Raw genomic sequence first — 24378 nt, forward strand, 5'->3', positions numbered from 1 at the left:
AAGAAAAACCCTGAACTTTTTCTGTCTCCCCTACCCCTGCCATACTTTCACATCTTTCTTGTCTGTGTGAGAGTAACTTTTTTTAGTATCTGAATATGCCTTCATGCGTGTGAGGCAGAGAACATAAAATTAAACAGGAATCTCCTGGCAGAAGTTCACAAGACCTGCTGGATGTACAGCGGGGACATTCCTAAGCGTACTCTCTGGAAGATAATTAATTTTGTCATCTGAGAGGTAGGGGGGAAATACACCCTGAAAAGCTTGTTTCTCTCCACTGGACTCAAATCCTCGTTAGAGGAGAAGTTCCTCTGTGCTCCCTCCCGAGTCAAAACGGGCAGGCTGGTGCCCCTACTCGCAGTCACCGTAAACGTGACAAAGCATCTGTGCGGCTGGTGAGCCTGAGAGAAAAGCCATCGCAGCGCCCGTCGTTCCAGGCTGCGGCTGCCGTGAGGCGGCGACAGAAACGGCTCCAGCAGGGGGCGCTGTGCGGGGCCTCCCCCTGCCCTAACCGGTGCCGGTCGGCTCTGACCCATCCCGGCCGCCTTAGCGTTCCGCTGCTGGGCTAGGCCGCCGCGGGGATCCTCGGCCTCCCTCCTCAGGAGGCGGGCTCGCAGAGGCAACGGCGGCTCCCCCCAGTTGGGGGGAGGAGGTGAAGGAGGGGGTCACTCCCGAGGTGAGGCCTCCTCAGGGGCCTGCAGCCGCCTCCCCGCCCCAGGTCAGGACCATGTTCACCAGCACCGGCTCCAGCGGGCTGTGTAAGTACCGAGCGCGTCCCTCCCCCCTCCCCTCCCCAAAGGCGGTTTTCTTTCCGCCTTTCCCCGTTTGCAGACTCACGCGCGCAGCTTGAAGGAGGGCCGGTGCCATGAATGAGGGAGAAGCTGGAACATTTGAGGGACGAAGAGAGAGAAGAATTTTTGCTCTCCTTTCTTAATCCAGCCTTCCTTGCCGATGTTAGGAAACCAGTCGCAGTGGAGTCTCCTCCCCTTCCGTCCCTTCCCAGCCAAGTCCCCATTCTCCCTTTTAAATGCATATTTGATCAGAATGCAGCCCGCGGTCCTGTGGTGGTTGCTGACTCGGAAATAAAAGTTTTTTTAGTTTTCAGGTTTCTCCCCCCCGCTTCCCTCTATCTCTGCCAAAGTGATGGATCAAGATGAGTAGCCGTGTTAGTCTGTCTGTAGCAGTAGAAAAGAGCAAGAGTTCAGTAGCACCTATAGGTAAAGGTAGGCTGGTGAGTCACAGCTCACTCTTCAGATACCAAAGTGAAGAATAACACATCAAGCGTTTTGGGATTCGGTCAGTCTTGGGATTTATTTACTTTTTTACACTCGCTATAGGTGTTAGCAAAACCTGGGACTCCCCACCCATTACAGGTGCTAATAAGTTGAGCAAAATTAGAGAGTGGTCTCTGGGTTTCTCCTGGTCAGATCCGAATTGTACAAAACTTCATTCTGTGCTTCCAGTATTTCATGTTCCCTTGACCCTACCCCCTGCACTCGCAGCATCTAAAGGAGAGGACCTTCAGCTACAAAAGTGAATATGGGAATAAGATTTTATGAGGGTCTTATCTGCCACAAGACCTCTGTTTGTTTTTGCTACAATATACTAACACGGCAACGCCCATGGAATTATTACATTTCAGCCCATACTTCCTGCATTTCCTGGCCTAGGGTTTCCAGCCTCCATGTGGGGCCACGAGAACTCCCAAGAACTGCTTTCCAGACTACAGAGATCAGTTCCCCGGAGAAACTGTCTACTTTGGAGGGTGGACTGTATGGCATTTTACCCTACCAAGGTTCTTCCCTTCCCCCAACCCCAGGCTCTGTCTCCAGACCTCCAGGAATTTCCCACCCTGGAGCTGGCAACCGTAGTACTGATCCCTGACCTTGCTGTGTATGTGTGTATACACCATCTACATAAAAGGTCTTCCTAGTGAGGAACCACTAAGTGTGTCTAAAGAAATGGACCATAATCCAGAAAAGTGGGATGTGGGAATAAATGTTTGTCAGTGTTTATGATGCCATAAGACTCCTGCTAATTTTTGCTGCAACAGACTAACAAAGTTACACTCTTCTGGAATTACTTCAGGCATCTGATGAAGTGAACGTTAATCAATAGTTTCATGCCATGGTAACTCTGTGGTCGTTTGTGGTGCCACCATATTATTTCGGGGGGGGGGGTTGCTGCAACAGGCAAACAGACATAAGTTCAGTCAGGCTTATTCTCAAGGAAATATATATAGGATGGCAGTCTCAATGGCAACATTCCCCCCATCTGTCTCCCACCAGTCAAGGATCGCTTAATGATGTGTTAGGTATGTGTTGACACCCTACACAGCAGAATTCTTTAAACACTATAAATAAACTCCCCCCCCGCCCCCAACTCTCCTATGCATGGTTATGCATGCTATAGTGATCTCTGTTGTATCCCTTTGATACATGTAGGCTGCAAATATACATACTTGCTTAGAAGAAAGTCTCCTTAAAGTCACTGGAAATTACTTCTGTAAACATGCATAAATTTGGAACAGTATAGTTTCTCTAATAATGACAGGTCAGTCAAACTGTTGGCTTGTCAGGAAATATGGGAGACTTGTACACTCTATCAACATTTCATTTATTTTGAAATTTATTTCCCACCAAACGGGCTGACAGAACTCTCAGATTGGCTAACAACACTGCCATCTTGAGTTCTATGATGGGATATAAATGTAAATAAATGTAACACCAGTATCCATTAAAATTCCACTTATAACTAACAGCAACATATAAACAATAGATCAGCAGCTGCTGCCAAGCGTGATAGATTCAGTTGCCAGGCACATACATAAACATGATAAGCCAGTTTGGGTCTTCATTGAGGAGAAAGGCTGGGTATAAATGAAGTAAATAATAAATTAAGGAAATGAGGGGAAAGAATAATAATAATTGTAAGGGTAAAAATACTGCTTAGTATCCCTCCTCTACCTTCTCCCTCCACTTCCCTCTCCTTGTGTCTTAATTTAGGCTGTAAACCTGAGGGAAGGGCCTGCCTCTTTATTAATATTGGCCACTTTGGGAGAGAGCTCCTGGAATAGTAGGATCTAACAATTACATAAAATAATTACATGAGTATATGTCTGCCAAAACAATTTTATACAAAATAGTTTCTGTTCTACATAATAACACCTTCACAGCATGATCAGTATGTCTGTACAATCAAAGTGTGAATGTTGACCCAAACTTGTAACCTCATCAGATTAAATTCTGTATTATATAAGGGCTTAAAGACTGCAGAGGTAGCTGGAAAGTACAGAATCATCATGGTAAATTGAACAAGACTGTTTTGCATTTTTATCTCTGATTGAGAGATGCAATAAATTAAATAATTGATAAAACATACAGGTGCAAGGTAAAAAATAAATAGAATGATTATTGCTGGTGAAGGTCAGGGCAGTTATACAACATGATGTTAATAGCACAGCAAGTTACAAAATGATTCTCAGCATACTTAGCTGTGCCGTTAAATGCTAGGTTATATAAATAAGTGAGAGTATATAAAGTATATAGAGCACAGTAAATATTAAAAAAAAATATTAAAAAACAAAACGGCTTTGAATTTTCTCTCATACAGGTTTAATCTGTTGATGCTTTGGCATTGCACTATAGTGATTATTTGCTACTTGATTTGCCTGCATGGACAATACTTTTAAAAGATTTGTCATGGATATAGCTAGAACTATAGGGGAACAATTTCTGGATATGACCAACAAAGTTTTTCAAGACACCTGTGCACACATAAACAGGGCTAGTCCAGCCCCATTACTAAGGGAGTCTAGAGGCCTTGGAGAAGGGCATAAAGCAATAGAGTTACACAGTTGTATTGCCACGTGTAAATTAGAAGAGCTATCTAACTCATACTAATGCATACAATGCACCAAGGCCCAGGTGCAGGTAGTATATGAGAATGGCAGGAATGTTTTATATTATTCAAGGATAGTTACATTGGGGGTCAGTCAAACGATATTCCGATCTGTAAGAAACTTGTAATCACTAATTCTATATAGATATATTGTCTAAGGCTTTCACGGCCAGAGAACGATGGTTGCTGTGGATTTTCTGGACTGTATAACCGTGGTCTTGGCATTGTAGTTCCTGACGTTTCGCCAGCAGCTGTGGCTGGCATCTTCAGATGTGTAGCACCAAAAGACAGAGATCTCTCAGTGTCACAGTGTGGAGAAGATGTTGGCAGGTAATTTATATCTACTCAGGAAAGTGGGTTTGGGCTGAGTCATCCTATAAGAGTTTCCCAGGGTGTGGAATGCTAATGGAGGGAGGTGTCACTGTATCCTGAGGAAGTTCTTTTTTTTTGTATTATTATTATTATTATAAGTTTGCCTAGAATTTGAGTCTGTGAAACAGCTATTGTTAAGAAAAGGTTCTGGAACCTTACAAATATGATAAGCTAATCTGAAAGAGAGCTTCTTCTTTGGAGGGGCTTCTTGCCTGTGACCATATCTTTGAGTAAGATACTTTTTTGGACTTACGTAAGGGCTCTTCTTTAATGATCTATGTAGTGATAATGGATGGTATGTTTTTCTATTGATTGAATTCTTATTAAGAATAATAAGTAGGCAAGTTGTAATAAGAATAAAAAAGTAGCAGAGACTCCATAATTGTATTACTTGTTTACAGTATTCGGTAACAAACCTAAAATGTTATCTGTGGTGTACCTCTAGCCAGGAGGTGAATGGTTTGATATAGGAAACTGTACTAGATGCTCAGAGTTTCTTAGGTGCATGCCCCTATCTGAATCAGGCCTGACCAGAGTCATCCAGAACAGATTGCTATAGGGCAGGGGTCCCCAGCCTTTTTGGGCCTGTGGGCACCTTTGAAATTCTGACATACGGTAATGAGTGCAACCACAAAGGGCTACTGCAGGAGACGGAGCCAGCAATAAAATAGCTTTCACAGCAGAGCCAGTCACAAAATGTCAGGAAGTGAGGTCATACATAACTTTCATAATAGCTCTTCAACATTTCAGCAGAAACTCTGTTTAACAGGATGCCTATAAAAATGAATATGTTGTTTAAAAATATTTTCTTGTATACATCCAGCTTGTCTTCAGTCATGCAGTGAAGATCCTTTTGCTGTGATGGCAGCTGCTGCTAAAGCAACTCTTAAAAAATCTGCACAGCTGATCAGATCTCCAATAGTCAGTCAGAAGCCCTGCTGGGCAAAAGCCCCGCCTGCCCCTGCCCTCTTTCTAAAAACACTTGGTGGAAAGACAGGTGCCAGGACAGGTATTGATGGGTGCTATGGCGCCCATGGGCACCATGTTGGGGACCTGTGCTGCAGTGCTATGAGAATGCAGCATCCAGAAAAATGTGGATAGAGCTTTGGATTCTTCAGCACTTTGCTAAAAAAGAGGTTTTAATAGTATATAGTTTGGAAATCATGACCTAATAATCATGGGCTGTTTAGTCTAAAAGATCAGCTTCCCCGAATGCAGGCTATAGGTAGCAAGCTCTGTTGGACACAGCGAGACTTACTTCTGAGTAAATATGAATAAAATTCAGTTACATTATCTGTGGAGATGGTGAGATGGGATGAGGCAAGTTTGTCATATGTTTGTTCTGCAATATATGTCACCATGTAAAGTACACCTTCCATAAGACTGTCCAATCCAGAGTCTGAAACTACCTAACTATGCTGTTGTTTAGAGACGTCAAGTGACGTGTGTGCATGTAGGAGGCAGTCCTTCTGTGCTGTAAAAAAGGCAGCTCTTCCTTGGGAAATGGAAGCATCCATAACGCAAATGGTACTTTATTTTAACATATAAAAAGCATGCGAGATGGGCTTCTGTCACAATTGTTTGTGCATTTGGATATATTCAGCAAGGTAATATTCTGTCAGTTGACCTCAAATGAGCTTTGGGGTATACAAATCTACAAAATACTTTCTACAAAGCATGGCCATTTAGAAGCTCCAGTCGTCTGTCTACTGCAGTGTATTTGCTATTTTTAGGGACAGAACCTTCCTTTGAAATACTCTATTTGATGTACAATAGGCTTCTCAGCAGGCAAGAAACTTTGGACTGCTGGAAAAAATATATATATAATGGCAGGCAGAGGGCAGGCAAGGCCAGTCTTTGAACTTTTTTTAGTGTGTATCATATCTGTAGCTTTACTTCCTGATTTAATAAATTGTATTGGGAAGTACAGCGATTTTTCACAAGGAATATAAAGGGGTTGACACCTTAAATACTTTTCATTTTTATGTTTCTTTTGGAATGAGACGCTTCTAGGAAAATTGGCCTGTCTAATGCTTTTGATTGCTAACATCACAATTTACATATTGGTCAGATTAAAATATTCACCATCATTTAGCTTGTTGAAGAGGTTACTTTTGGTTTTACGCTACACATAAATAGCATTCTGCTGTTTATATTTCTTTAGATAAGCAAAATAAATTATTTTGGGGCACTGATTACCATATATTCTAACTAGCAACAAAGGTAGTGGGAAAAAATACAACAGGCTCTAGAAAGGGAAAGGCGGGTATTGTACCCTCCTCCATGACTGATCCAGCTGGGTGAAGGGGGGGCAGGCATTGCCTCCTGCTCCACGCCTGAGCCTGGTTGAGTGAAGGAGGGGGGCAGTCATTGCCACTTCCTCTGCTCCTGATCCCTGCCGGGTGAAGGCATTAGGCGGGCATTGCCACCTGCTATGCACCAGATCCCGGTAGGGTGAAGGGAGGAGGGCATTAACTCCTGCTCTGTACCTGATCCTGGCCAAGTGAAGAGGGAGTAGGCATTGCCTCATGCTCCACTCGTGATCCCAGCTGATGAAGGCGGGGATGGGCATTGCTGCCTACTCTGTGCCAGATCGTGGTCAGGTGAAGGGGAAACGGGCATTGCCTCTTGCTCCGCTACTGATCCCATCTGGATAAAGGGGGGAGGGCATTTCCGTTTGCTCTGTGCTTGATCTCGGCTGGGTGAAGGGAGAAGCGGTCATTTCCTCTTGCTCTGCATCTGATTCCAGCAAGTTGAAGGGAGTGGACATTGCCACCTGTTCTGCACCTGATCCCAGCTGGGTGAATTGGGAGAGGGCATTGTCACCTGCTCTGTGCCTGATCCCTGTGGGTTGAAGCGGGGAGGGCACTGCCACCTGCTCCACTCCTTAACCTTAGCAACCCAACAAAGGCTCTCCTGAAAAATGCATGCAGATACTCAAAAAACAAGATCAGGCGTACACAATGAATCAGCCTCTAAGTATACAATTTTTACATTTACTCTTAAAGTGACTAGGTGCTTATACAAAGTACTATATATTTTGAAACCAGAATAAATATAATTTCATCAAATTACATAGAAAAATAGACATATAAAGGTGAAAGATTTATACGATCTGAAGAGAAACCAGTTATTTAAAAAAATGGGGAAAGAAGAAAAATAGACATACACACACACACACACACACACACACACACAAATAAATAGCATCCATTCACAAATATAAACAGCTGATAACTCACGTGACTCACACGCTTCTAAGGAATGAGTGAAAATGATCAGGAATAACATAAATTGAAGTGTGGATAGGTTCCTTGCCCCTGAGGAAGTCATTGATGAAAGCTGAGACACGCAAGCCAGCCCTAGTTTGGGCAGGGCACAGATGGGCTTGGACTCCTTCCTCCATCCATGCTGCTTTCTACAGAGAGAATAAACAGACCTACTTAATCCACCTTTGTTACTACTTACCTGCTTTGTTGCATCTTCCATGAAGCTTCTTCCCAGTTAAAAGATCCCAGGTGGGTGAATGTGTGTGGCGGGCATTTCCACTTTCTTCGTGCCTGATCACAGCTCGGTGACGGCAGGGGGCGGGCATTACCACATGCTCTGCTCTTGATCCCGGCCGGGTGTAGGCAGGGGGTGGGCATTGCAACCTGCTGCACACCTGATCCGAGTGACATGAAGGGGGTAAGCATTGCCACCTGCTCTGCTCCTGATCCCAGCTGGGTGAAGAGGGAGCATATACATTGCCTCCTGCTCTGTGCCTGTTCCCAGCTGAGTGAAGGGGGCAGGTATTGCTGCCTGCTCTGTGCCTGATCCCAGCCAGGTGAAGGCAGGCAGCGGGCATTGCCACCTCCTCCACTCATGATCCCAGCTTGGTGAGGGCAGGGGGCTGGCATTGCCATCTGCTCCATGCCTGATCCCCATCAGCTGAAGGCAGGTGGCAGACATTGCCATCTTCTCCACTCCTGACCCCATCCAGGTGAAGGGGGGGCAGGCATTGCCACTGCTCCTCATCCCAACTGGGTGATGGCGGATGGAGACATTGCCAACTGCTGCACTCCTGATCCAAGGTGGGTGAAAGTATGTGGCCGGCATTGCCACCTTCTCCATGCCTGATCTCAGCTGGTTGAAGGCAGGGGGTGGGCATTACCACCTTCTCCACTCCTGATCCCAGCTGGATGTAGGCAGGGGGTGGGCATTTCCACCTGCTCCATGCCTGATCCCTGCGACATGAAGGGGGGCAGGCATTGCCACCGACTCTGCTCCTGATCCTAGCTGGGTGAAGGGGGAGCGGGCATTGCCTCTTGCTCGGCACCTGATTCTGGCTGGATGAAGGGAGGCTGAGGCCGGCGGATCGCTTGAGGTCGGGAGTTCGGCAATGCAGCCAGCATATAACGTAATGGATGAAGGGAGGGCCAGCATTGCCGCCTGCTCTGTACCTGATCCCAGCCAGGTGAAGGGGAGTAGGTATTGCCCCCTACTCCATACCTGATCTCAGCCGGGTGAAGGAGGCGGGTATTGCTGCCTGCTCTGTGCCTGATCCTGGCTAGGTGAAGGCAGGGGGCGGGCATTGCCACCTCCTCCACTCCTGATCCCAGCTAGGTGAGGGCAGGGCAGGGAGCTGGCATTGCGACCTGCTCCGTGCCTGATCCCCATTAGCTGAAGGCGGGTGGTAGGCATTGCCACCTGCTCCACTCCTGCTCCACTCCTGATCCCAGATGGGTGAATTCAAGGGGCGACATTGCCCCCTGCTCCCCTCCTGTTCTCATCCTGGGATTCCCACTGCAGTGCTCTCTGGAGGGACAGGCTGCCTCGCCTGGCTTCCCTCCACTGCAGCGTCCTCTGGTGGTGCAGCAGGGTAGGAAGTGAGTTGTCTGGAACACGCTTACTCTTTTATATAGTAGGATAGTCAAGTATGGCCCCATCTGCGGATACTTAAATCCGCAGATCAGGGCCACGCTGAGTCTAACAGATAATTCTGCAAACTTTGGGGCACACTTTGGGTTTACAGAAAAACCTGAAACCTGAAATAAATACATGGGGGGGGGGTTAAATACCCCGCAAACATCCCCTCTCAGCTTGTCCAACCCCAGCTTTGCTGCCACAATGAAGCTGGGGTCAGTTGGCTTGGGTGGATGGAATTACCCCACTTGTGATTTTAGAAGGTCTCTGCTTTTTAAAATTTTAATATGTTAAATTTTAAAGGAATGAACTTTTTTCTTACATAGATCCATTATTGACTTTCCTAAGTTTTGCTTTCTTGCCCGAAGAAAATGAGAGGCAAATGCAATGAAACTGTGGACTAATGGAGTGGAGGGGGTCATTTGGGTTTTTACTTTATTCTGTATGCTTTAAGTTGTAATTTGTTAACATCGTGGAAAGGTGGGGTATAGGTGTTTTAATAAAATTAGAGGAATACATTGTTTCTAGTTCCATACTCCTTCCATCACAAACTTAAAAACTGGCCTCGGAACGTCCCTGGAGGAAAGTGATGCTGGTGCTAGACTTGAGCCTATGGGAGGCCAAGGAAATGTGTTAGGTGAGTAAGGATTGAGCACAGCTCGCTTGCTGAAAATATTCTAAAAGGAGTATTTTAAAGTAAAGAATACATGTCTTTTTCAAAAAATTGAGTGCTGGTTGAATTTATTTTACTTCACTGATGCCTTGCTTTTCTTCCCAGTGGGAACCCAGAGTGGCTCACATCGTTCTCCTCTCCTCCATTTTACCCTCACACCAAGCCTGTGAGGTAGGTTAGGCTGAGAGTATGACTCACTCAAGGTTGCCCAGCAGGATTCCATGGCAGAACAGGGATTTGAATCTGGGTCTCCCAGATCCTAGTCTGAACTCTAACTATATACCACACTGATGATTAAACCCCCTCTCACCTCCCTGCGTGTGAATTAGGGCTGTGAGCATGTGCAATTTGCCTTACACAAAATGACAACCACAGATCTTCTTTTGACTGTGAAAGGCTAATTGTGTGCATGTGGGCGCACCCTTAGGGAGTCTTGGACACTTGATTTCTGGAACTGTGGACTTGTGTCAAATGCATATTTATGGAATCAGATTTTTAATGTATCCTCTTTGTGTAATTTGAAAGCCTTGTCATTTGTGCTGCTGAACTCTACAGTTTTTATATTAATTCAAAGAAATCATTTTAGGGTATTTATTCCTATGTCTTTAAGCTGCCATGTCTTCATGTATGACTTTTTTTTCTGGATCAGATGAAGATGTTTTGTTTGTGTTGAGGATTTTGCAGACAGCTGTACTTTCCCCCGTGGGTAACTGTCACATTTGTGTTTTGGTTACAGCTATGGGTTTTCTACCTTGTGATATGAGCAAAAATAACCAGAAGCTCACATCCTGTGCACTAAAGGTTGAAATGCCTTAAATAAACACTAATGATGTAATAGTAGTAAACTGTTTTAGTCTCTCTGTTGTACCCTGAAGCAGGGCTTTGAAACTCTGTGTGTGTGTGTGTGTGCGCGTGCGCGTACACACACACAAACATTTGGGAGCGCTTGCTCAGTAATATTGTTTCATGTGTCCTGCAGAGCTAAATTGTGTGTGTGTGTGTAAAGTGTCATCAAGTCACAACATCAGGTCATCTGCATAGCAACCCTGGTCTTCCTCGGTGGTCTCTCATCCAAGTACTAATCTGGGTTGACCCTGCTTATCTCCCAAGATCTGATGAGATCAGGCTAGCCTGGGCAGTCCAGGTCAGGGTAGAGCTAAATTAGGTATTGAAAAATGGTTACTGGTGAACCATGGCTCAAATTAAGGCCCTTCCTGAATATTCCCATTTACTATCTCATCAGTGTCCATTAAAAATTCCTGTTGTGGTGATTAGAGCAATTGCTTTTTCAGAAGAGTAATCTAAAAAAGGGTGTATACATAATATATACCTTAACAAACAGAATGCTGAAATAAATATAAGAATTATGGACTATTTATTGATGCATTTTTTCTCACCGTTTCTCCAAGGATCTCAGGGTGGCATTCCCTTTTTGTCTTCACAAGAAACCTGTGAGCTGGGTTAGGATGAGTGACAGTGACTGGAGCAAGGTCATACAGTGAGCTTCACAGTTGAGAGGAGATTTGAACCCAGGTCTCCTAGGCCCTAGTCCAACATTGAATGACAGTCCAACATAGTGGCTTCCCACAGTGGTCAGCAATTATACAAGAAAACATACTTGAATGTATGGAATGTATCTATGAATATATCTATGAATAAAGTGCTACAATGGATTAAAATGCACCCAACACCAAATGTTTGAGCATGTATTGCATAATGTTCTCATAAATCAGTACAGTCAGTTTGCTAGATACAGTTTGACTTGGTTCTCCCCTTTAGCAGCTTTTGCATCAGTTGTCATTGGAGACCTGTCCTCCTCCACATTCATACTGTAGGAACTTACTTTATGAGGTGTACTTTGATAATACAAAGGCAGACTCTTATCAGCAGTAGCAAGAACTCTTATGCCTATCAGGTCAAGCTTCACCTTTCATGTGTTGCAGTCTTGACTGCAAAAGTCTTCCTCAAGTCAGGGAGTCTTCAGATACAGCATTAACTGCTCAGAATCTCGGTGTGAATCAGTGTGGTTAAAATAAAGTTGCATTACAGACAACTCTGTTTCATGTTTATCATAAATCATTTTGATAGTTATTTATATCTTGGGAGAAAGATAATTTATTTTAGTGGGAAACCATGTCCTTCCTTATTAGGAATCATTTTTGAAGTTGAGGCCACATTGTATATCTTTACTTTTTGTTTTAAAGATAAAGCACCTTTGTCCAAGGGCCTCTTAATAGTACCAAGCACCCTCTCGCTTCTGTTGGCTGTGCTCTTTCAACATTATCAAAAGTTCTTCGCATATAATCTGCAAGCAGTGAAAGAGGAATTTCAGGTAAGCAGTAAAGCATTTATATGACTTCATGGATAAGAGCATGATAATTAAATGCAGTATAAATGTATTTGTTGTCTTTTATTTACCTGGGAGTTCTGTTAATCACATAGCAGCTACGGTTCAGATAGTCAGTTTTACAGGTCCTAATTTGAATATTTATTAAAACATTTATGCCCTGCCTTTCCCTAGGGCTCAAGGTAGCTTAAAATACATAATTAAAAACATTCAGGAACAATATAGCTCTGTTACACTCCAACTTAATCAAATGCGTGTAGCTTACAGTCCATTAAAAGCTCTGGTGAATAAACAGCTTTACAGTGCCTTTTGAAAGTTTCCAAAGATGACAGCTCACCTTTGGGGGAGCTGGTTCCATAGAGTTGGAGCAGTCACAGAGAAAGCATGGGCCCTAATTTCTGCCAAAGTTTGAATCCCAGCTGCCATGGAAGCTTGCTGGGTGGGGGTGAGAGTTGGGCTCCATGAATAGAAAACCTTTTGTCCATAGAAACTCTTTGATGGGCCCAAGCCATTATCTGCCTAAATTAGGGTTGCCAGGTCCAGGCTGGGAAATTCCTGGAGATTTGGGGGGTGGAGCCTGTTGAAGGTGGGGTTTACGGAGGGGAGGGGCCTCAGAATGGTATAATGCCATAGAGTCCACCCTCCAAAGCAGCCATCTGGAGATCAGTTGTAATTCGGGGAGATCTCCTGCCACCACCTGGAGGCTGGCAACCCTAGTCTAAATCACACCCCACACATGTGTATCTGAGTAGTTTTAAATTAGTCAATAGGTATTTTATAAGAGAAATGTTGAAAAGCAATTTAAAATGTTTTATTGTACTCACCTTATTCTTGTAAAATAGCTTCCAAGAAAAAAAACCTGTTGGTGTTTGAGAAATGTTCTTAGCGAACTATATTTTCTGCTATTTATATAATGTTTTATTGTAGGCTATAAGTTGTAGCCAAACACATCACTTGAATTATTTTCAAGGCATGTGGAAGTAAACCATAAATACATGTGTATTTTTTAATCTCTTAGATTTGGAGGCTTGTCTGTGGGAGAACAGTATGTCTTGATCTCAAAGACACATTCTGCAGCAGCTTGCTAATTTATAACTTTAGGATATTTGAAAGGCGGTATGGCAGCAGAAAATTTTCAGTAAGTTCTATTTCAGTTCTTTTTGTGTTTCTCTGGCAGTTTATTTGAATATATTCTCATGATTCACAGGTAATATATTTAAGTTTCTCATGCCTCACACCAACAGTATCATAATTCTCAGTGCAAACTGAACACTCTCTTAACTTCTGTTAATGTTTGTTTTAGGAATTTACTATTTTCTCTCATTTACTAAAGAATATATTTGTCATTCTAACAAAGCTATTGGTCCTCCCTGTTACATTTAACTAGTTCACAGTGTTTAGTTTTAGAGAAGCACCTGCATTTTGTTTTGGAACCAGTTTGGGTTTGGATATAGCTCATTCCAAATGGGACTCTGTCTGCATAGACTCTGTGTGTATTCACCGATAAACATAGAGACACACTTGTAGTAACCCTGTTCTTGTATTAAGGATTATTGCTGTATCCTGCCCATTGCTGAAGGATGTATTCATTTACTCAGCTCTAGGCTATCCTCTCTCTTTTAGAAGCCAAGAAACTGCCTGTGCTTAAAGATATGCTAAACAAAAATTATATTTGTTCAATGATCTGTTATTAACTGTTCAGAATGGAGCTTCAGTGGTGTGTGAATGGTCAGCTATGCATTGCTTTAGTATCCATGTATTTCCAAGAAATGATCTAGAGATAAGATATTTTCATCATTTGTTCAGAGACTTGTTTTAGAGAACCTGGGGAGAGAGAGATGAAAGTTGAACACAGCTCTAGCAACCCTTACCAGTGATATTAAAAGGCAGCCCAACATCTCCTTCAAAGGCAACAGATCATTCAACAGAGACAGGTTGCATAAATTAGGAACTGTCCCCTGTACACAAGGATGGTTGGAGTGCATGCAGTTTCACAGAAGTAAAGAGGCATCCTCCACTAAGTAAGCCCATTTGTTATGAAAAGGCCCCACGTTTTCATTAATGTTGAAAAACAATGGCATACCAATGTGCTAGCAATTTATGTGCTGTATGTGTGGTACCACATAGGTTAGTGAGTTATAAGCTACAATGGCTTCCTAGTCCATGTAGCTGTCACAATTTGCTAATATAATTCCTGCACGGTGAACATGTAGAGGAAATGTCACTTATGTAGCAGTTGTTACAAAGTCATACATATTTAACTCTCACTGTATACAAACTACAAATACAGATTTCTTTAAAAATTCAACGTTCCAGGTGCTGCTTTAATTTTCTGTGACCTAAATATATACTGCAGATTTAAGCTTGTAGTCTATCTGGCATGGATGCCTGGTTTATAAGCAAGGATGAACGTTTGTAAACAAAATGGTCAAAGAGAACTTTGATATTTACTTTAGACTGTAATATATATTCAAGTGGCTATCAATGTGTTGCCATATTGTATGCAGTGTTTTTTATTGTGAGATTAACTGCAGTGCTCAAATACTGAAAGAACAGAAATTGTTCAGAAACCTGAATTGATGAACACATTCAGTTCTGTTAGTAGCTGAACTGGGAAGGTGTACTGGAAAGACAGTGCAAATTAGTAGAGTATAGTGTGGCCTGTACTCCTTAATCCTTCAGAAATCTACCTGCTGTTTTTCCACAAGGGCCCTGGGTCTTATGACTCAGTCCCCTGTGTGCAGCTTTTATAAAAAAAAAAGAGCATTTTCATAAGATAGTATATTAAAAATGCTAGAATGTTAATAGTTGAAACATTCTACCTATTAATGTAGCAGAGTCTCCTAGTTTTGCTAGTGTGAGAGGTTAAAAATCAGACCCTGACTCATTAGGTTTAAAACTAATGATACTTTGTGGGATCATAATATTTGTCCCTGGATTATGAGCCCTTTGAAACTTTCCATTATAACCAAAAGCATCTTTTGGCCTTCTTTCAGAAGTCATGATTGCATGAGCCCTTATGAAAATTTGCTATCCTAAACAGAGGACGTGAGGTCAAAGGGAAGAGGGTAACTGTGCTTAGAAAGGCAAAGTAAGCAGCTAAATCTGTTGAACTAAATTGTTCTCGATTCTGACATCTTTGTTTACTATTTTCCAGTCTTTTTTGCTAGGTTCCTGGATGCTGTCGGTGTTATTTGATCTTCTCCTTGTAGAAGCTGCTGAATATTCTTTTGGCATTTCCATCAACAGCTTGCCTTCAGGATTGTAAGTAGCTGTTAATGATTTATTGTTGGTATTTGACACCGAAGAAAATTGCGCTAGGGAACTTGAATATGTCTAATAAATGCTGGAAATGCAAGAAACATGAAGGATCTTTGTATCACATGTGGTGGACTTGTGAGGTAGCTAGGAAGTACTGGGGGGAAATAATAAAAGAGATAAGTGAGATTTTACAATTTCAAATAAATAAGAACCCAGAACTCCTGCTGCTGAACTTGGGAATGGAGAGCATTCCAGCACAATATAGGACATTGTTATTTTATATGACAGCAGCGGCTAGACTTTTGTATGCGCAAAAATGGAAAGTGCAAGAAGTGCCAACTATCGAGGACTGGATTTACAAATTGCTGTACATGGCGGAAATGGATAAGATGACAAGAAAATTGAGAGACCTTGATCCAGGACAGTTTAACACGGACTGGGAGAAGCTGAAACAATATTTGGTGAAAAAATGGGAGGTGGGAGGAGAACTGTGGCAGTTTGAAAACTACTGAAATGCCATAAAACAAGAGGGGGGTGACTTTACCGGGGAGCGGGGAGTTAAATGAAAATATCTAGGCAACTATCTTAGTGGATTACTATATTAAGCAGTAATTTCATTTTTGACTGATAATTGTATAACGGAGAAAATATATAATCAAAATAGAACAAATATAAGTATATAGAAGTTAAGTTAAATTGATTAACTTATGCTGAAGGCATATGGTGTTTATAGTTATATTAAGAATTTGGGTTAAACTGATCAATTATTATTGATAGATAGCTATATAATGGAGAAATTACATAAATAACATAGAGTATAAGTTAAATGGACACCAGTAATGATGATATGCTAGAAATGTAATATTTAGTTGATATAGTGAAGCCTAGAAGAGAGTGAAAGTATATATACAAGGGATAAAATAAGTTAGATATGAGTAGGGGGAAATTGGACAAGGGGTTGGAAAACTGTTGGAAGTCAACAAAAAGGGGGGGGAAGGGAGGGGTTAGAATAAAGATAGGTAAAGGAAATTGATTGTATGAAGTATGAAATATAATGATGTCTAATCCAATAAAAAAAATTTCAAAAAAAAAAAGGATTGTAAGTAGCTGTTAAAGAGCTTCCTGAACTCTGTTTTTTACAGTAGAATCCTATGTAGAGTTACTTCAGTGTAAACCTGTTGATTTCATTGGACTTAAACTATTGCAACTCTATGTAAGATGGTGCAGTTAAGGATGTATTTTACCACTTGTTACCACTTACTGTGTAGCCTTTATTGTGTCTCATAACCAGGATTCTTGTACAGTTATCCCTTGTTTCTTCCATTTTTATACAAATATTTGAGTGTTCGTATAGCATGTGTTCATTTTTTTTTATTTTTCTGTAACAGGGCAAAATATCTCTAAGTTGACATTATTATTTTAAGTGCATGCAGTATGTTTATTTTATTTACAAAATTTCCATTCTGATTTTCATCTAATACTCCGTAGAATAATTCATAAAATGTATTTAAATCCTTATCTAAAAATACACCAGTTAGAGAACAAGTCTCAGCAAGTCTACACAGAAGTGTATTCAGCGGCGCTTACTCCTAAGGTGGTGTTCTTAGGTTTGCAGCCTTGGAGTGTTAATGAGCAGAACTGCTTTAGTGGGGCAAATTTTCCAAAGATGTGACAGAACAGAATTGCAGATTTGAGTATAATTATTTCCTGAATACTGCAGGTAGGGGAGCTGATTAATCATCTGTGGGGAAGCATTCCAAACTCTGGAGTGACTATTGAAAAGCCTTTTCTCAAATCATGGTCTCAGCAGCAGGTCTCAGCGTTTACAGAGGTCTGAAAGGGAGAAGAGATCCAGACTGTTCAGAGTTATAGTTCTATATAGCATGTTAAAAGTTAAATGTATACCTTGCATCCATTGAATTCAGTGGACTTAGGAGTGTGTAACTCTGTTTAGGGTTGCCCTGTGAAGCAGCTTGTTTTTGAGATTTTTGTTTTTGGACATACCGAGTTTGCTTTGTGAAGCTATTCGATAAATACTATATGTGTGATAATACACTACATGATCTCAGTCTGCAAGGGAGGGTGGGGACGTTCTGTAGCCAATCTTAGCCCTTGAAACTTTGATGGGCAGCTCTGCCTGCTAAGCAAAGAGCCCCCAGTATGCAAGGGAGGGCGCGGATGTTCTGCAGCCAATCTTAGCCCTCAAAACTTTGATGGGCAGCTCTGCCTGCTAAGCAAAGAGCCCCCAGTGTGCAAGGGAGGGCGCGGATGTTCTGCAGCCAATCTTAGCCCTTGAAAACTTGATGGGCAGCTCTGCCCACCAAGCAAAGAGCCTGCAAGGGAGGCCAGGGACGTTCTGCAGCCAATCTTAGCCGTCAAAACTTTGATGGGCAAGCAAAAAAAAAGTAAGTGTCCAGGCCACAGTAGTTGGAGAGTATTGCTATGAACAGGCATAATAAAATGCTCAAAATAATGGAAAGTGGTTTTGGGGGGGGGAGGTTACAATAATTGTCATGTTATCCCATGAAACAGCAGTTTTCACAGTGAAAGTAGAACTTTATAAGTATTTGGTATAGCACTATAAAAAAATTGATTATTTTTTTGTCTCTAAGTAACTCAGAACCTTCTGTGCTTTTGGTTGCTGAAAACTGTGGACTATACATAATGGCCTGGATCTTAGTAAGCATGAACAGAACATGAGCAAACTTTCATGCCCCTCACCTCCTTTTGCAGCTTGCTTATCCCACAGAATTGTGCCTATGGGGGTGGGTCAGTGATCCAACTAACAGCATGGGGAGTGTGGGTTCTGCAGTGAGAAGAGGGAATCATCAAAAATCCACATTCTTTATTCTACTGGCAACGTTGTCTTGTACCAGCAAAATACATGTTTTATTTACCAAATTTTCTTATTTTTAATTCTCAGAAACTGACATCTTTTGGGGGCTGCTAGATCCTTATTGAAGAGCTTAGATAGAGGATTACATCCAGAGAATTTCCATATTGACATTCTGTAAGCGTGTTTCCATTTCTCTGCAAATAGGATATCCATTTTATAAGTAGGAACGTGTAGATTTCCCCCAATGTTTGGACTGTCCTATACAGAAACCAAATTTGTGGAGTCCAGGTACACAGTGAGCTGGATTGGGTCCATGGAGCTGGAATGGGTCCGTGGAGTTTAGAGGGTTAGTTACTTTTAACCAGGGCTTTTTTTTCAGCAGGAATGCGATGGGACAGAGTTCCGGAACCTCTTGAAAATGGTCACATGGCTGGTGGCCCCGTTCCCTGATCTCCAGACAGAGGGGAGTTTAGATTGCCCTCCGCGCCACTGAAGCGGTGCGGAAGGCAATCTAAACTCCCCTCTGTCTGGAGATCAGGGGGCGGGGCCACCAGCCATGTGACCATTTTCTCCGAGGGCAACCCACTGAGTTCCACCACCTCTTTCCCCAGAAAAAAAGCCTTGCTTTTAACCAAATAATAACTGATCAAATAAACTATTTTGGGTGAGGATTTATAAATTACTAGTAGAGGTAAAAGATATGCAGAGGAAAGACTGAGTAAATTATTTCCTAAAGTAGTTTGATCATTTTTGTAAAAAAGGATATTCAGTTGCATAAATCTTCCAGGAAAAAAAATATAAAAATGTTATACTCAATATTTATTTATTTATTTATTTGGTCAACTTTCTAATCTCTATGGGCCCAATCCATCTCCTCTGAGCTGTGTGCCAGCTTCCACACCATCCTGTACTTAGATGTGTGCATGCATTTTTATTTTATTTATTTATTTTACTTCATTTATACCTTGCCTTCCCAATAGGGACTCAAAGCAGCTCACATCATATTTTTCTTCTCTATTTTTTTCCTCACAACAACCCTGTGAGTAGGTTTGCCATCCCCCTGCCTAGGGCAGAGGCCCCCCCGCCCCCACCTGCCATCCCCCAGCCTGGTTCAGCTGGCCGGCGGAGGGGAGGAGCATGGTGGTGGCGAGAAGCGCTGTACACACTCCCCCTCCACAAAGGAATCTTGAAGCACGCTGACTGAAAACCACCCCTTTGGCGGCATTTTTCACTCTGAGCACGCACGCACTGGGGCTCCTTCCTTTGTTCTGTTAGAAAATGAGCAGGACGGAGGAGGGTCCCTCCTCCATTCCACTAATTTTCCAAAGGGATGAAAGAAGGCGCTGCAGCATGTGTGTGTGCACTCAAAATGAAATCTGCCTCCCAAGGGGTGGGTTTCAGTCAGCATGTTCCAGGATTCCTCTGTGGAGGGGAATCGCGGGAGGCAGGTGCCCTGCTGTCCCCACCCTCATGCACTCCTACTTGAGCCCCTGGGTCCCTGGCAACCTTACCTGTGAGGTAGGTTAGGCTAAATGTATGTGATTGGCCGAAAGTCACCCAGGATGCTTCCATGACACAGTGGGGAATCAAACATAAATTTCTCAGATCTTAGTCCATCCCTATACCATGCTGGCTATCAAGAAGCCTTGAGTTTGTTTGGTCATGCAGAAGTCTTTGTATCTTGACCTCAACATGTGCACGTAATGGGATATGTGGTTGTAGATGAAAGAGTTAATTTAGAAATATCAAATTAAAGAACACTTCAATATAGTTATACAGTTTCTCATACAAGTTCTGACTATGTATCAGATCATTCAGTGTGTAGGCCTCAAACAGATGTAGAGTTTGTCCACTTAGTTTTACTAATCAAACCCCAATCCATTCCATTATTACTATTTTGAAGGAAATAGGCATGTATTTAGAGGACATGTCTGTTTCCTTTCAAATGCTAATAGTAAAACAGGGGAACTGGTTTTGATTGCATGGTCCCAAGGCAAATTGTGGCTTCATGAATCTGCAATTTGAATTTTATGGTTGGATGTAACTGTGATTGTCATGATGTTTGAGCTCTTATTAAAGGACATTTCCTAGAAGGAAATGTAGAAAGAGGGTAGCACAAAGCACAGCAAAAATATGAAAAAAATGACATAGGTACAAAATGGAATTTAATAAATAGAAAACTCAATACATTTAGACACAGGGTAATCATTTTATCAGGGAAAAATAGTTGGGATAAAAACCTTCTCTTTTTTTGCTAACATAATGTGGTGATTGGAATATTTATTTTAAATTGTTCTGAGAATTACCATGCTTTCTTATCCTTAACAGTCAAAACTCCTTTAACTATATTTTATGTTGTTTTATTCTTTTTATATCATCTCACTGTTGATATTGCTTAATGAACGCATACTCCCAGATCGCAAACTTTTCCTCCGAACACTTCTAAGATAATTCCGATAAAGCATAACGCTGATCACTCGGGCTTGAAATTGCTTAGAAACAAGGTAGTAGAGGATTACATCTAGGCATGTACTGAGATTCATGAGATAGGTGGTAAATGCTCCCCATGGGTTGTAGTTTATATGTCCAGCTCGAAGCATCAGGAGTACAAAGCAAATGTGAAAAGGCACAAAACATACAAGGACTTGGATAATCAATGTCACAATAATTCTAATTGATCTCTCTTTAGCCTTAGGTTTCAGCTTGGAAGTTCTTCCATTAACAAGGCTGTAAATGATGGTTAGGTAACAACCAATCATGATAAATAAGGGAATCAAGAAGAAAAAAACCAGCCGAGAAAAGTTTAATGCATTGACTTCTTTTAAGTAGATAATATCCATCATCTTAATGCAACTGGTATGGTTTGAGGCTTTATCTGGATCAGTATTCAGGAACAGCAGTGGAGAAGTTGTCGCTATAGTTGTTATCCAAAGGCCGAGAGATGCTATCAGAGCTTTGCTTGTATTCTTGAGTTCCTTGGCACGTTTGGGCTGCACAACAGCCAGATATCTGTCAACACTTATGAAAGCTAGCAGCCACAGAGCAATGCTTGGGTAGAACACTGTTAGAGCACTAAGAACCCGGCAAAAAGTATCTCCAAAGATCCAAGAGCCTTTGCCATAGTATAGCATCCGAAAGGGCAAAGAAAATATAAGCATTAAATCAAGCAGTGCAACATTCATCATGTAGATGGTTATAGTTGTCCTCTTCTTGGTGGTGCAACTAAAGACCCAGAGCGCAGTGACGTTCACAAATAAGCCAATTGTGAAAACAAAGCTGTAGAAGACAAGTGACGAAATCCTATATTCTTCAGGGTGGATGTTTCCAGGCATCATCATCAGACTTTGACCAGAGGTATTCATAACTTCTAGAACATGGTATCTAAGAACAAAGTACAATAATTGGTATGCTCTGCAATCAAATCCGAATAATATTGCAAATAGAAAACATTTTTACAACTAGGAAGCTTCATGTTTTATAGGGAGGATGCAATTTTTTTTTGTTTAAAAATGCAGTTTTAAACTTGGACAGTTTAAGTCTCAAATGAGCTGAACTCTGAAGTGCCAATGTAGCTTGTGGACTTTTCACAAATTCATTTTCAGGATATTTCCACAGTTAGGAAATACCTTATAGGTGGGTGAGTGATCCTGAATATGCAGTCTTGGTTAAGAACTAAGAAGTGCTTACACAAGAATCACAACAACCCTCAGACGTTGTGATCCATCAGAAATTGGGTGTGGGTATGCCAGGGAGTTCTGACCTACTTCCACCTGCCCCAGAAATCCTGTGGAATTTTGTGTAAGAGAAATTACCTGATACTTACAGTGTCACTCTCAATCAAATAGATAAGAAATGTAGATAAATAAAATTTGGGCAGACAAAAATGCTTCTTGAATATACAGTGTATCTTCTTGCAACAATTGCAGTAATGTAAATTCTTTTTTTTAAAGCAGGCTACACTCAACAGGCTTAGGTTCTAACTACACTTTATGTTTATCCTGGGCACCTCCTTGAGTCGGTCATGGATATGTTTTGAGAAGTTTCCACTTCCCAGGAGCCTAGAGGGTTGATTGGGATCTGGATTTCAGTGTGTGCTGAGAAGTAGCTCCCCCCACCTTACCTGAAATGGCCCCAGAGTGCTATTTTTCACCCCATTGTGGGCTGCATGTGTACTAATATAGCTACATATCAGTTTCCCCCATGGAGCAAACAGTGGGTTCTGGGGGCATTTCAAGTTGGGAAAATGATGCAGTGGGGGACAGTTCTCTCATCATGAGTGTGTCATTTGGTCCCATCTTGACTGCTCTTGGTTTTATATTGTGGTTGGTGCTGCTGTATTTTAATTATTTTATTAGGTCTCTTTTAGTTTAATCTGTTTGTGAGCTACCTTGGTGCTTTTTAAGCAGATCATGTGGGACATAACTATTTTAAATCAACCAGTTTTTCTCCTTAAGAAATAAGATGGTGTGATAAAAGTGGAGGGACATAGAGTTAAAACCCCCAACCAATCTCTTGGAAGCAGAAGTTTGTCTTTCTCTTTGAAAGAGGAAGTTGGTTGTCTCACGCTAAGACACAAGCTGAAAGAGAGACTTTCTGCCTTGTTTTGCTCTACGTGTTTCCTCCTGGGTTGCTTGCCTTTGTCTGCCATCTTGCACTCTTCCCCCTCCCCCTTTCACTGGCTTTTGTCGCTAAGGGAGCAGATTGCATCACTGAGCCACCTCTTGGCCATTGCTAGTTGTTTTCATCTGCACGTATACTTGTCCATTGTCCATTTTGTCATTTGTTCATTGCTGCAGAGGCCACAGACTGATCCTGAGAACTCCCGGAAATACAGTTTATAGTTAGCAGAGAAATCTGTTGATGCTGTGGTTCCTGCCACAGTCATAATTGCCAGATGTGGCAAAGGAGTGTGCAAAGCCATTGCATAGGGCAGAAGTGGGCAGATAGAGGGAGGGGTGGAGGCAGGAGATGACTCATATCTCCTCCAGTTGTAAAGGACTTGCGGCTATCACAGCCAGTAATGAAAACACAGTCCTTCACAGACTTACACTTAAATCCAAAGTTTACCATCTACAACTTTTTTACTAGCATGCATTCCTATAAAATGAAAGGAAGGCTTGTCTGCAGAAAGTCAAAGTGGAACAAGAGCAAGTCAGGCTGAATGGCCCCAGCAGCACTACAAGCCAGCAATACAGGAGCTGCTGAGTTCAAACCTTACCACACCAACTGTGAGTTACCTGCTGCTTCCTGCAGAGCTGCCAGCTGGTGGCAGCAGGTGAACCAACGCCTGTTCTTGGTACTGCAGCCCAGCGCTGAGCTCAGTGGTCCCTGCAATGCTAGCAGCGCTACTGGGCTCTCCTTGCCACTGGCTCTTCCAGGGCAGTGGCCCATGAGGAATTTTGCCTGACATTTGAACACTCAGTCTTCCATTATATATCTGTCCATCCTTCTGGACAATATTTGGAATAAAAAAGCAGAGTGTTAATTCTACACCTGATTAAGTGGGCTCTAAAATCTTTGTTAGGCTTTAATAGAGCCGACATAAGCAGGTCTTCTCAGAAATAAGTCTCATGTTGTTCAAGAAAGCGTCATTAGGATTGCAGTATTACAAGACTGTGTGTATTGACGGTAAAAGTACAGTTCCGTATTTGGTTCAAGTTTGAGTAATCCAAATACAGGCTAGAAAATTAAACTGAGTCTGTGTCACCTGAGAGAAACTACCTTCTGGACTTTACAAGGATAACTGTGAAATCCTAAGCAGAGTTACTGCAGTCTAAGCTTACTGAAACCGATGGGCTTAGACTGGAGTAACTCTGCTTAAGACTTCACTGCAGATCTTTCATTTAGCCAACCACCTCCATGTCAGGTGTGTCAGCTGCCTCTGGGTTAGAGGCAGTTGCTATGAATAATGTGCCAATATTCCTAATAGCACAGACACTGTGCCAAGAGCCTTGGTATAAGGCAACATTTAGGGGGTTGCTTCAGATGACAATTTGGGAGGAGGAGTTAATGCAAGTTTTTGAAACTTTAAAAATGGGTACGGCGTATGCATATTGCCCATAGGTGCCATCCTCTGAAGGGTTCTGC

The 24378-nt window shown here is 42.2% G+C and overlaps 2 protein-coding genes across 2 annotated transcripts in view; one reads left to right on the forward strand and one right to left on the reverse strand.

Annotated features, from left to right (window-relative positions):
* Positions 1 to 497: 497 nt before the first annotated feature.
* UBAC2 (UBA domain containing 2) overlaps positions 498 to 24378 on the forward strand; it is a 115357-nt gene continuing 91476 nt past the window's right edge. The window contains exons 1-4 of the mRNA XM_054974614.1: positions 498 to 755; positions 12052 to 12179; positions 13213 to 13332; positions 15352 to 15458. Coding sequence (XP_054830589.1) covers positions 725 to 755; positions 12052 to 12179; positions 13213 to 13332; positions 15352 to 15458 — 386 coding nt within the window. The 5' untranslated portion in view covers positions 498 to 724. The remainder of the gene's footprint in view (positions 756 to 12051; positions 12180 to 13212; positions 13333 to 15351; positions 15459 to 24378) is intronic.
* On the reverse strand, positions 20661 to 21653 carry GPR18 (G protein-coupled receptor 18). The gene has a single exon (XM_054974615.1). The coding sequence runs from the start codon at positions 21651 to 21653 to the stop codon at positions 20661 to 20663; it is 993 nt and encodes a 330-aa protein (XP_054830590.1).

This window comes from Eublepharis macularius, chromosome 3, assembly GCF_028583425.1.
Source record: "Eublepharis macularius isolate TG4126 chromosome 3, MPM_Emac_v1.0, whole genome shotgun sequence".
Lineage (NCBI taxonomy): Eukaryota > Metazoa > Chordata > Lepidosauria > Squamata > Eublepharidae > Eublepharis > Eublepharis macularius.

What these genes read in the sequence shown, in the direction of transcription:
- GPR18 (XM_054974615.1), bottom strand. Translation starts at nt 21,653, where the DNA reads ATGAATACCTCTGGTCAAAGTCTGATGATGATGCCTGGAAACATCCAC.